This window comes from Entelurus aequoreus, linkage group LG25 (genome assembly GCF_033978785.1).
Source record: "Entelurus aequoreus isolate RoL-2023_Sb linkage group LG25, RoL_Eaeq_v1.1, whole genome shotgun sequence".
In the NCBI taxonomy this organism is placed as follows: domain Eukaryota; kingdom Metazoa; phylum Chordata; class Actinopteri; order Syngnathiformes; family Syngnathidae; genus Entelurus; species Entelurus aequoreus.
In genome coordinates, this window is record NC_084755.1 from 13,551,966 (window position 1) to 13,566,965 (window position 15,000).

Here is a 15,000-nt window from a genome sequence, read left to right on the forward strand (position 1 = left end):
TGCGCAGTTGCATTTCCAAGATAATAGATGGCAGAAGCGTATAGACTACAGTGTGTTCCTCAGCTAGGAAGTAGTCTTTGCCATTAAGGCCCAGGTTGCAGTCCGATTAAGTCCACTATAAGTGCTTGTTTGCCCGCCAAGTGTTTGAGCCACGGAAGCGATGTATCCAAATATGGCACCGTTTGATTTTACATGAATCTATCTATACGTGGTAGAACTGATGGAATTCGGTCGGTGCCTATCGAAGTACAGAGTTCGGTACCCAACCCTAATCATCACTGCAAAAATTGTTCCATATGAAGACGTTTTTTAATTCTGGATAGGATAATGGAGCCGTGGCTCACCTTTCCACTCCAGTGCTGATTATTTCCTTTCAGTCCGGGCTCCAGAGCTGCAGCAGCAGTAGTGTTAGAGCTAGTGGAGAAAGATGAGTCGCTTTGGAGATAAAACTGTGAACGAGGCGGAATGTGTCTTTGTGAGGACTTGATGGAAGCGCTGACCCGGCTTCATGCGCCTGCCTCCTATTAACCGGGCATGAAAGAGGAAGAGCATCACACAGGCCGGAATGTTGAGTGAATTCTCTTGACTGTCCACATGAAAGAACCATGCAGGAATAACCACCACACACACACACCAGACCGAGAGTCCGATTCGCCAGCCAATTTAGTGCTTAAAAGAGCCTCCGGCCATCACTAGTGGTCCACCATGCACACCTTTTCACCGTCTGAGTGCACGGCCGTGAGCACCCCCCAGGGAAGGGAGGCGTCGCCTGCCGCCTGAGCCCGCTTTTACACCCCCTCTTTGATCCCAAATTCTCTGCCTCATCTGCTCCTGAGCCGAGCCGAGGAGCACCGGGGAAGGAAATCAAGATGTCATCTTAAATTGACTTAAGGGAAAAGTCAGCTCGACTCTCTCCTTCTCGTTCTTTTATGTATCCTCTCTCTCTCTCTGGCTGGTGATGTCTCTCCATTGTGTTGCCCCATTTTCGAGGCTTTGATCCTTGTCACGCCGCAGCGCCGTGATGACCCTCCTCGCCGCGTTGACTGGGATACGCTTTTGCGGTGTTCTTTTCGAGAAAATATGACGTCGAGTTGTTCATGATGAAATGTAGTTGAAATACCAATTCCGGTTTGTTTCCGATTAGAGATGTCCGATAAAATCGGACTTTAAAATGTAATATCGGAAATTATCGGTATCGGTTTCAAAAAGTAACATTTATGACTTTTTAAAACGCCGCTGTGTACACGGACGTAGGGAGAAGTACAGAGCGGCAAAAAACCTTAAAGGCACTGCGTTTGCGTGCCGGCCCAATCACATAATATCTACGGCTTTTCACACACAAATGAATGCAAGGCATACTTGATCAACAGCCATACAGGTCACACTGAGGGTTGCCGTATAAACAACTTTAACACTGTTACAAATATGCGCCACACTGTGAACCCGCACCAAACAAGAATGACAAACACAATTCGGGAGAACATCCGCACCGTAACACAACATAAACACAACAGAACAAATATACCCAGAACCCCTTGCAGCACTAACTCTTCCGGGACGCTACAATAACATCTATGGCTTTTGGAGCTCAGTGCACAACTGCACACACAACAAGAAGGAGACGAAGCAGAAGAACGAAGAAGAGACATGGCGACGACGAGTAAGAAGAAATACGCTTGCAAGTTCCAAAATGATTGGAAAAAATAATTTCATTTCATCCAGGACAGCTCGAAGGGGAAGGGGTATGCTACCTGCACCTCAACCCCACCCCCGCAAGCTTTGACTACTTTTTACTAAACGAGGCGAAATGCCGTAAAAAAAAATTCCTCGAATATATTTTGTAATTGACTTACTCTAATATACTCGAAGAATCGTTTCAGCTCTAGATCAATTGTTTCTCTATTCCAGAGTCAAAACCGTCCCTAGTAGGGTTGTACAGTATGCCGGTACTAATTTTAAAACGATACAGTACTGCCTTTGGAAAATGCCGGTACTTTTTTTTTTTCAATTCGCATGTTGTTGTGAGTGTGTCCGCACGCACACACAGCTGCGCATACAAGCAGAAACAATGTGAAGAGGAATACATAGAAATTGTGCTTTTTAACATTCTTAACCGTCATATAAGTGTAAAAATAAGTTAATCACTAAATAAATGTTTAAAAAATGACTATGTTGATATAGAAATTGTGCTTTTTAACATTCTGAACCGCCACAGAAGCGTAAAAATAAGTTAACCACTAAATAAAAAAATAACAATAATAAAACATTTAACAAAATACCCTACTTTGTCAAAATTAATTGTGCTTTTAAGTTTTCTGTACAGTCATTCTAAAATAAGTTAAATACAATATAAAAGTTTCAAAAATTACCCCACATTGACATAGAAGTTTTATTTTTTTTTAACATTTTTAAATGTCATACAAGTGTAAAAATAAGTTAATCACTAAATAAACGTTTTAAAAATGACTGTTGATATATAAATTGTGCTTTTTAACATTCTTAACCGTCATACAAGTGTAAAAATAAGTTAATCAGTAAATAAACATTTTAAAAATGACTACATTGATTATATAAATTGTGCTTTTTAACATTCTTAACCGTCATACAAGTGTAAAAATAAGTTAATCACTAAATACATGTTTTAAAAATGACTACGTTGATATATAAATTGTGCTTTTTAACATTCTTAACTGTCATACAAGTGTAAAAATAAGTTAATCACAAAATAAATGTTTTAAAAATGACTATGTTGATATATAAATTGTGCTTTTCAACATTCTGAACTGCCATAGTAGCCTAAAAATAAGTTAACCACTAAATAAAAAAATAATTAAAAAAATAATGATTACCCTACTTTGTCAAACATAAATTTAAAGTATTCTGAACACTCATACAAGTGTAAAAATAAGTAAACACAATATAAAGGTTTCCAAAATTATAGAAGTTTTGGTTTTTCACATTTTTAAATGTCACACAAGTGTAAAAATAAGTTAATCACTAAATAAACATTTTAAAAATGACTTTACTTTGACATAGAAATTGATCTTTTTAACAATCGTAACTGTCATACAAGTGTAAAAATAAGTTAATCACTAAATAAATGTTTTAAAAATGACTACGTTGATATATAAATTGTGCTTTTTAACATTCTTAACTGCCATAGAAGCGTAAAAATAAGTTAACCACTAAATAAAAAAATCATTTAAAAAAATAATAATTACCCTACTTTGTCAAAATAAATTGTGCTTTTAAGTATTCTGAACAGTCATACAAGTGTAAAAATAAGTAAATACAATATAAAAGTTTCCAAAATTACTCCACATTGACATAGAAGTTTTGGTTTTTAACATTTTTAAATGTCATACAAGTTAAAAAATAAGTTAATCACTAAATAAACATTTTAAAAATTGCTCTACGTTGACATGGAAATTGTGCTTTTTAACATTCTTAACCATTATATAAGTGTAAAAATAAGTTAATCACTAAATAAATGTTTTAAAAATGACTACGTTGATATATAAATTGTGCTTTTTAACATTCTTAACCTTCATACAAGTGTAACAATAAGTTAATCACTAAATAAATGTTTTAAAAATAACTACGTTGATATATAAATTGTGCTTTTTAACATTCTGAACTGCCATAGAGGCGTAAAAATAAGTTAACCACTGAATAAAAAACGTATTTAAAAAATAATAATTACCCTACTTTGTCAAAAATAAATTTTAAGTATTCTGAACAGTCATACAAGTGTAAAAATAAGTAAACACAATAAACAAGTTTCCAAAATTATAGATATTTTGGTTTTTCACATTTTTAAATGTCACACAAGTATAAAAATAAGTTAATCACTAAATAAACATTTTAAAAATGACTTTACTTTGACATAGAAATTGAGTTTTTGAACAATCTTAACCGTCATACAAGTGTAAAAATAAGTTAATCACTAAATAAAGCCCACCAAAATCAAACGAGCTGCATATAAGTGTATAGATAAGTCCAACAGTGCCTGGGAATAAACTTAAATGGCCATTTAGGGTGTACATTTTGCTGTTTTGTTACTTAGCCACATTGTACTGAGCAGCCAGAACAGAGACACCTGTATCCATTATCCCTTTTCTATCTGTAATTGTCATCCAATTTGCCGCTCATTTCCTCGCCGCAGACTAACCCTCCCGGAGGAGCCGCCCAGCGCCCCACCTCAGACGGTCATCGCCAGCGGCCGCACCAATCAGTCCATCATGATCCAGTGGCAGCCGCCCCCGGAGAGCCATCAGAACGGACCCCTCCAGGGCTACATCATCAGGTGGGAGAAGGCTGTATTCTTCTCCTTTTGAATGTGATAATAACAAATGTGTCAGCACATGTGCTCCTTTCAGCACCTGCCAACGCGCCTTTTGGGCGCACGCCGCATGGCTTTGTCCTCATCTTGTGTGCAATTCAATGTCCTTTTATTTTTTAAAATTATTTATTTCCCCTATCCCGGTGGTCTGCAACCAAAAACGTTGAAAGAGCCATATTGGACCAAAAATACAAAAAACTAATATGTCTGGTATATAAGTGTTATAATGAAGGCAACACATGATGTAAGTGTCTATATTAGCTATAATAGCCTACTATCAAAATGACTATGTGTCGCAGGCTGAAGCAAAATCTTCCTTGACAGAAATGCTGGAATGTAATATTTATTCTACACATTTTTACAACATTAGAAACCATTAGTAAATCAGAGGCTACTCAGAAGGTGAGATAACTCCTGGAAATTACTGGCTTTTAATGGCCAAAGGTATAGATGTGTGTGTCCAAGTTAAGGCGGTCTTCTTTTAATAGATGTATTACAATCGTTGGCAAGCTGGGTAATGTTTGCTGTGGTCTGGAACAACATGGCACACAAACAACTATCAGAAATGCAGCCAATATTACATACAGATAATGAGTCTTGAGTCATGCAAAACTAAATGATATACAAAGAGGATAAAAGTAAAGGATATTAAATGAGCTCAAATATATGTTACGTTTGCAGGAGGAGTAGAACGGCACAGACACAAGGGGGGCATAGTTGCTCCATGATTTATTATATATATAATTAATATATATAATAATCAAATAATAATAATATTAAACAAAGGAATGGCGTGTGTGAAGTCGATCCAAAAGTGTGTGTGTGAGGCCCTGAGATTGGTAGGTTGTGAGTTCAAACCCTGGCCGAGTCATACCAAAGACTATGAAAATCTCAGCATCAAGGGTTGGAATTGGGGGTTAAATCACCAAAAAAGATTCTCGGGCGCGGCCACCGCTGCTGCTCACTGCTCCCCTCACCTCCCAGGGGGTGAAACAAGGGGATGGGTCGAATGCAGAGGACAAGTTTCCGCCACACCTAGTGTGTGTTTGACAATCATTGGTACTTTAACTTTAACTTAAGTCAATAACATCAACAAAGCGCACCTTTGTGCATTCACACACGGCATAAAACGTTTGGTGGACAAAATAAATAATAAATAAATAAATGGGTTATACTTGTATAGCGCTTTTCTACCTTCAAGGTACTCAAAGCGCTTTGACAGTATTTCCACATTCACCCATTCACACACACATTCACACACTGATGGCGGGAGCTGCCATGAAAGGCGCTAACCAGCAGCCATCAGGAGCAAGGGTGAAGTGTCTTGCCCAAGGACACAACGGACATGACTAGGATGGTAGAAGGTGGGGATTGAACCCCAGTAACCAGCAACCCTCCGATTGCTGGCACGGCCACTCTACCAACTTCGCCACGCCGTCTATCAGATGAGACAAATATTTTACATGTAAACAAACTGTTGCGTCACAGTCCACACTATGGTGCGTTCAAGAACCGCCAAAATTAGTAGGACAAAAATATGTTCACCAAATACGCTCATCAGTGAAGCATACACACAAACATATTAAACAGTGCTGCTCACTGCTCTCCTCACCTCCCAGGGGGTGAAACAAGGGAATGGGTCAAATGCAGAGGACAAATTTCACCACACATAGTGTGTGTGTGTGACAATCATTGGTACTTTAACTTTAACTTTAACTTAAGTCAATAACATCAACAAAGCGCACCTTTGTGCATTCACGCACAGCATAAAACGTTTGGTGGACAAAATGAGACAAAGATTTTACATGTAAACAAACTGTTGCGTCACCGCGGAAATTAGTAGGACAAAACGATGTTCACCAAATACGCTCATCAGTGAAGCATACACACAAACATATTAAACAGTGCTGCTCACTGCTCCCCTCACCTCCCAGGGGGTGAAACAAGGGGATGGGTCAAATGCAGAGGACACATTTCTACCACACCTAGTGTGTTTGACAATCATTGGTACTTTAACTTTAACTTTAGTCAATAACATCAACAAAGCGCACCTTTGTGCATTCACACACAGCATAAAACGTTTGGTGGACAAAATGAGACAAATATTTTACATGTAAACAAACAGTCCACACTATGGTGCGTTCAAGAACCGCCGAAATTAGTAGGACAAAACGATGTTCACCAAATACTCTCATCAGTGAAGCATACACACAAACATATTAAACAGTGGGCTTTCTAACAATTGGGAGGGTTTGTCCTCAAACAAAAAACATACTAAAACAAAAAATATATTTTCCGCCCCATCTTTGTCCAGTTTCACACCTTTTTTAAAAAATGCTCCAGGGAGCCACTAGGACGGCACTAAAGAGCCGCATGCGAGTTGCTGGCGCCCTATCCGCACCACCTATTGATCACTATCCCCCGCTGCCAGGTACTGTCTGTCTGGGCTGCCCGTGGACTGCCAGATAAAAAACATCACCAACCCGGACCAAAGCAGCCTGCTCCTGGAGGACCTCATCATCTGGACCAACTACGAGATGGAGGTGGCGGCATACAACGGGGCGGGGAGGGGCGTCTACAGCCACAAGGTGACAGAGTGGACTCTGCAAGGAGGTGAGCAGCACAGCCTCATTACCCACTTCTTGTTATATGAGAATACCCTTCCCGAGACTCGTGCATCAGTCACCAGGAGGGAAGATAAATCATCCCCAAGAAGCTATTATTCTGCATCGTTATCAAGACTAGTAACAAAATAATGGCAAATAAAATTATGCACCATATTTTCCGGGCTATAGAGTGCACCAGTACCACCAAAAAACAATAAATATGTACAGTCGTGGTAAAAAGTTTACATACACTTGTAAAGAACATGATGTCATGGCTGTCTAGAGTTTCCAATCATTTCTACAACTCTTATTTTTTTGTGATAGAGTGATTGGAGCACATACTTGTTGGTTACAACAAGTATTATGAATTTATTATGGGTCTACTGAAAATGTGAGCAAATCTGCTGGGTCAAAAGTAGAGATGTCCGATAATATCGGCCGATATATGCGTTAAAATGTAATATCGGAAATTATCAGTATTGGGTTTTTTCATTATCGGTATCGTTTTTTTTTGTTTTTTTTTGTTTTTTTTTAAATTAAATCAACATAAAAAACACAAGATACACTTACAATTAGTGCACCAACCCAAAAAACCTCCTTCCCCCATTTACACTCATTCACACAAAAGGGTTGTTTCTTTCTGTTATTAATATTCTGGTAGGTTCCTACATTATATATCAATATATATCAATACAGTCTGCAAGGGATACAGTCCGTAAGCACACATGATTGTGCGTGCTGCTGGTCCACTAATAGTACTAACCTTTAACAGTTAATTTTACTAATTTTCATTCATTACTAGTTTCTATGTAACTGTTTTTATATTGTTGTACTTTGTTTTTTATTCAAGAAAATGTTTTTAATTTATTTATCTTATTTTACTAATTTTTTGAAAAAGTACCTTATCTTCACCATACCTGGTTGTCCAAATTAGGCATAATAATGTGTTAATTCCACGACTGCATATATCGGTTGATATCGGTATCGGTTGATATCGGTATCGGTAATTAAAGAGTTGGACAATATCGGAATATCGGATATCGGCAAAAAGCCATTATCGGGCATCCCGAGTCAAAAGTATACATACAGCAATGTTAATATTTGGTTACATGTCCCTTGGCAAGTTTCACTGCAATAAGGCGCTTTTGGTAGCCATCCACAAGCTTCTGGTTGAATTTTTGACCACTCCTCTTGACAAAGTTGGTGCAGTTCAGCTAAATGTGTTTGTTTTCTGACATGGACTTGTTTCTTCAGCATTGTCCACACATTTAAGTCAGGACTTTGGGAAGGCCATTCTAAAACCTTAATTCTAGCCTGGTTTAGCCATTCCTTTACCACTTTTGACATGTGTTTGGGGTCATTGTCCTGTTGGAACACCCAACTGCGCCCAAGACCCAACCTCCGGGCTGATGATTTTAGGTTGTCCTGAAGAATTTGGAGGTAATCCTACAAATTTACATCACATGGACAAAAATAAGACGTTCTGGAGGAAAGTTCTGTGGTCAGATGAAACAAAAATTGAGCTGTTTGGCCACAATACCCAGCAATATGTTTGGAGGAGAAAAGGTGAGGCCTTTAATCCCAGGAACACCACCAGGCCTACCGTCAAGCATGGTGGTGGTAGTATTATGCTTTGGGCCTGTTTTGCTGCCAATGGAACTGGTGCTTTACAGAGAGTAAATGGGACAATGAAAAAGGAGGATTACCTCCAAATTCTTCAGGACAACCTAAAATCATCAGCCCGGAGGTTGGGTCTTGGGCGCAGTTGGGTGTTCCAACAGGACAATGACCCCAAACACACGTCAAAAGCGGTAAAGGAATGGCTAAATCAGGCTAGAATTAAGGTTTTAGAATGGCCTTCCCAAAGTCCTGACTTATATGTGTGGACAATGCTGAAGAAACAAGTCCATGTCAGAAAACCAACAAATTTAGCTGAACTGCACCAATTTTGTCAAGAGGAGTGGTCAAAAATTCAACCAGAAGCTTGTGGATGGCTACCAAAAGCGCCTTATTGCAGTGAAACTTGCCAAGGGACATGTAAGCAAATATTAACATTGCTGTATGTATACTTTTGGCCCAGCAGATTTGCTCACATTTTCAGAAGACCCATAATAAATTCATAAAAGAACCAAACTTCATGAATGTTTTTTGTGACCAACAAGTATGTGCTCCAATCATCCATCCATCCATCCATCTTCTTCCGCTTATCTGAGGTCGGGTCGCGGGGGCAGCAGCCTAAGCAGGGAAGCCCAGATTTTCCTCTCCCCAGCCACTTCGTCCAGCTCCTCCCGGGGAATCCCGAGGCGTTCCCAGGCCAGCCGGGAGACATGGTCTTCCCAACGTGTCCTGGGTCTTCCCCGTGGCCTCCTACCGGTTGGACGTGCCCTAAACACCTCCCGAGGGAGGCGTTCGGGTGGCATCCTGACCAGATGCCCGAACCACCTCATCTGGCTCCTCTCGATGTGGAGGAGCAGTGGCTTTACTTTGAGCTCCCCCCGGATGGCAGAGCTTCTCACCCTATCTCTAAGGGAGAGCCCCACCACCCGGCGGAGGAAACTCATTTCGGCCGCCTGTACCCGTGATCTTGTCCTTTCGGTCATGACCCAAAGCTCATGGTCATAGGTGAGGATGGGAACGTAGATCGACCGGTAAATTGAGAGCTTTGCCTTCCGGCTCAGCTCCTTCTTCACCACAACGGACCGATACAGCGTCCGCATTACTGAAGACGCCGCACCGATCCGCCTGTCGATCTCACGATCCACTTTTCCCTCACTCGTGAACAAGACTCCTAGGTACTTGAACTCCTCCACTTGGGGCAGGGTCTCCTCCCCAACCCGGAGATGGCACTCCGCCCTTTTCCGGGCAAGAACCATGGACTCTGACTTGGAGGTGCTGATTCTCATACCAGTCGCTTCACACTCGGCTGCGAACCGATCCAGTGAGAGCTGAAGATCCTGTCCAGATGAAGCCATCAGGACCACATCATCTGCAAAAAGCAGAGACCTAATCCTGCAGCCACCAAACCAGATCCCCTCAACGCCTTGACTGCGCCTAGAAATTCTGTCCATAAAAGTTATGAACAGAATCGGTGACAAAGGGCAGTCCAACCCTCACTGGAAACGTGTCCGACTTACTGCCGGCAATGCGGACCAAGCTCTGACACTGATCGTACAGAGAGCGGACAGCCACAATCAGACAGTCCGATACCCCATACTCTCTGAGCACTCCCCACAGGACCTCCCGAGGGTCACGGTCGAATGCCTTCTCCAAGTCCACAAAGCACATGTAGACTGGTTGGGCAAACTCCCATGCACCCTCAAGGACCCTGCCGAGAGTATAGAGCTGGTCCACAGTTCCACGACCAGAACGAAAACCACACTGTTCCTCCTGAATCCGAGGTTCGACTATCCGGCGTAGCCTCCTCTCCAGTACACCCGAATAGACCTTACCGGGAAGGCTGAGGAGCTCCAATCATTCTATCACAAAAAGATAAGAGTTGGAGAAATTATTGGAAACTCAAGACAGCCATGACATTATGTTCTTTACAAGTGTATATAAACTTTTGACCACGACTGTACTATACTCCACAGATAAATACCGGTTACCTGTTACACGGAACAAAAACGGCTGATTAAACAAAACAGAAGTCATGGTCATGGACCCACTCACTAGCTGCGGAAGTTACCATGAATTGATTAACGTGGACCCCGACTTAAACAAGCTGAAAACTTATTCGGGTGTTACCATTTAGTGGTCAATTGTACAGAATATGTACTGTACTGTGCAATCTACTAATAAAAGTTTCAATCAATCAAACCAAAGCTCTCTAACCAGCTAAACAGACTCAAAAACTCCACTGTGATGTTTTGATGAATACACTAAATTGAAAAAATACAAAAAGAATGTCATTTTAAGTTAATAATACCAAGAAAGACACTCGTAAACATGTTAGCATATTTGCTAGTGTTAAAGACGCTAGCTTGATTACACTACGATAGCATGTACAAATATGCATGAAAACGCCAACAGACATCACACATGGGATGGTTTAGTAAATGTAAATAGTTTTAGTTATATTGTAAAACTTAATGCTATGGACAGCTGTACTTCCGGTTCAAGAAACAAAACAAAGAAATGCAAGCACCTGCAGTGAGCAAACTTGTCCACAATATAGCACAAACAATAACACACCTTTTCAGTGTCTCTGTCGGAGTTCTATGAAAATTATTTCTTTAATACAAAAAAAATTAGGGCTGTAAGCGGAGAAAAATCCATAAATTAGCCGCACCGTTTTATAAGCCAGAGGGTTCAAAGCGCGTGGGGAAACGTAGCGTCTCCTTGACCACCTGAGGGCACCACAGACTGTGGATGCTTTTAAAAAAGGCTTAAAAACCCTTATTTTTAAAAAAGCATTTTTTTAGATATACTGTATGCATACTAGTTCTATAGCTATTTGGCTGTTCTATTTTTTTTTATTATTTTTTTTTAATTGTCTTTTTATTTTATTTTTTTTAATACACTGTAGCACTTTGAGGTTGTTTACTCAATGTAAAGTGCTTTTTACAAATAAAATGTATTATTATTATTAGCGGTTTTTAGTCTGGAAAATACACTATATGATTTTGCACCTCAGCAACAGTACATTGTTAAAAATCATATTTTTACTTCATTAATTTTCTGCATAGCAGGATTTTATAGAAAAAGTAATGCAATTAGGACGTGCAATTGTGCATATCCTGGCGACCTAGCATTCTCCCTCTTAACTTAAGTCTGTCACTGCACACACCTTCATCCCTGAGTGTCAAATCTGCTGTTGCGCGTACTGTATTCTCTCATCGGCTTAAGTTTTTTTTCTTTTTCTTACGCGCCTCTGAGGCTGCAATAAGTCCAGCGCCCCTGAAAGGTGAAACATTGTATTGCACTTGAAGTTTGGAGGCAGTGTACACCACACGTATTAAAATGATTAAAGAAGCTTCTAGAAATGATCAAATCTGTTCTGATTGCTTCAATTGAGACACCTGTACAGAAAGTTGTGTGGCTCTCTTACGATCAAATGTTTTTTTTTTTAAAAAGCATACTTAAGTTAAATTTCAGATGTATTATAGCAGGGGACGGGGGCCGCATTGGGTAAAAAAAATTGGCCGCGGCCCGGGCTTTGTGTGTGCGTGTGCGTGTGTGTGTGTGTGTGTGTGTGTGTGTGTGTGTGTGTGTGTATATATATATATATATATATATATATATATATATATATATATATATATATATATATATATATATATATATATATATATATATATATATATATATATATGTATATCTTGAGGGAACTCTCCTGAAGGAATCAATAAAGTTCTATCTATCTATCTCTAGTATATATATATGCATATATATATATATATATATATATATATATATATATATATATATATATATATATATATATATATATATATATATATATATATATATATATATATATATATATATACATGTGTGTGTATATATATATATATATATATATATATGTGTATATATATATATATATATATATATATATATATGTATATATATATATATATATATATATATATATATATATATATATATATATATATATATATATATATATATATATATATATGCATGTATATGTGTATATATATGCATGTATATATATGCATGTATATGTGTTTATATATATATGTATATTAGGGCTGCAACTAACAACTAATTTGATACTCGATTAATTTGTCGATTATTACTTTGATTAATCGATTAATAATCGGATAAGAGAGACAAACTACATTTCTATCCTTTCCAGTATTTTATTGGAAAAAAACAGCTTACTGGCACCATACTTATTTTGATTATTGTTTCTCAGCTGTTTGTAAATGTTGCAGTTTATAAATAAACGTTTATTAAAAAAAAAAAAAAAAAAGTAGCCTCTGCGCATGCGCATAGCATAGATACAACGAATCAATGACTAAATTAATCGCCAACTATTTTTATAATCGATTTTTATAATCGATTTTAATCGATTTAATCGATTAGTTGTTGCTAATATATATATATATATATATATATATATATATATATATATATATATATATATATATATATATATATATATATATATATATATATATATATATATATATATATATATATATATACACATGTATCTGTATTTTCTCTCCCCCCAGAGTTAAAATATTTGCCCAGCTCAGCAGTAGATTGAGCCTGCGTACCACTAATGGTACACGCACCAAAGTTTGAGAATCACTGGTTTAAAACACTTTCATATCCCCCCAATTTCCCGTCATGTTAAATTTACATCATGAGCAGCAGACACCTTGTGCAAAACACACACACTGACTGACTGACTGACTGGAGACTCTCACCAGCTCTCCCAAAAGGAAATTGAAAGTGATTCCATTTCCCATTCTGTTCCACACCTTGCTCACATTCACTTATCACAGACAGCCAGTTAGCAGCAGGCAGACTGATGCATTTTCTGTATTTTTTTTTTTTTTTACACTGATTTCAGAGTGGAGTTCTGTGCAGACTTCTAATGTTAGCCTTTAAATAACCAACATGAACAAAATAAGCAACGAACTCAAGAAGTTATAAATATTGTAGTTAGGAAGCACAAATTAGACTGGAAATTTAAAATATTACAATGCATTGTTTTTACTCAATTAAATACTTAACTAATAATCTTAAAACATTTTGGCATAAATGTATTATTTATTGTTTTGATTTCAGGGCAGAAAAGAAAAACAATTGCATGATTTCATTTGAGCCTTAAAAATGTATTTATTTTTAAAAGCACATAATTAAAACAGGTTAGTACAAATATTTTTGTTTAAAAATGTTTAGTTTAATTTAAAAAAGCTTGTATTATCATATAAACATCTGCAGTTAAGAATGTATATTTCCAAGTCTTAAATTTAAAAAATATTTTTCTACTGTAGTCGATAACTTTTTTTAATAATAAAACTATATATATATATATATATATATATATATATATATATATATATATATATATATATATATATATATATATATTTATTTATTTTTATTTTTTTTCTATTAGAAATTACAACTTTTTTCTCATAAAATTCGAACATGATTCTTGAAAATGACAAACTTTTTCTATTTTATTTCGAATGAAGTAACTTTTTTCTCAAAAAATAAAATACTGTTTAACATATATATATATATATATATAAAATAAAATACTGTTTAATATATATATATATATATATATATATATATATATATATATATATATATATATATATATATATATATATATATATACATACATATATATATATTTTATTTTTTGAGAAAAAAGTTACTTCATTCGAAATAAGTTAGAAAAACTTTGTCATTTTACAACAATCATGTTGGAATATTATGAGAAAAAAGTTGTAATTCCTAGAAAAAAAACCATGTATGTATGTATGTATATATATATATATATATATATATATATATATATATATATATATATATATATATATATATATATATATATATATATACATATATATATATATATATATATATATATATATATATATATATATATATATATATATATATATATATATATATATATATATATATATATATATATATGAAAATAAAAAGTCTCACAACCACAATGAAAATTTTTTATTTTTCAAGACTGTTATCAATGAAAAAAGGAAACCTTTATGAAGTAATAGTAATATTACTTATAATATTACAACCAATCAGGTGAAACATTCCAAACAGTACTGTGCCTAGTATGCTAAAGAGTCAAGTAAATGTTAGTTTAATGAAAAAAAGCTTGTAGCGAAATTTAAAAACCTAAAATTAAGAATTTGGATTTTCACATCCTAAATAAAAAATGGCAATTTCTTCCACTGTGGTGCATATTTTTTTAAATAATAATAAAAAAATTTAAAAAATACAATTATTAAGCTTGTAAATCATACACAAATCCCAAGTTAAAAATTGGAATTTCAAATTCCCAAATAAATATATAAACAATGTTTC

General features: G+C 36.4%; 1 protein-coding gene across 1 annotated transcript in view; it reads left to right on the forward strand.

The window, feature by feature from the left end:
• The window catches only part of sdk2a (sidekick cell adhesion molecule 2a), a 405,582-nt gene that overhangs the window by 313,890 nt on the left and 76,692 nt on the right, over positions 1 to 15,000 (forward strand). The window contains exons 17-18 of the mRNA XM_062036709.1: positions 4,166 to 4,306; positions 6,774 to 6,955. Of these exons, the coding sequence (XP_061892693.1) occupies positions 4,166 to 4,306; positions 6,774 to 6,955 (323 nt within the window). The remainder of the gene's footprint in view (positions 1 to 4,165; positions 4,307 to 6,773; positions 6,956 to 15,000) is intronic.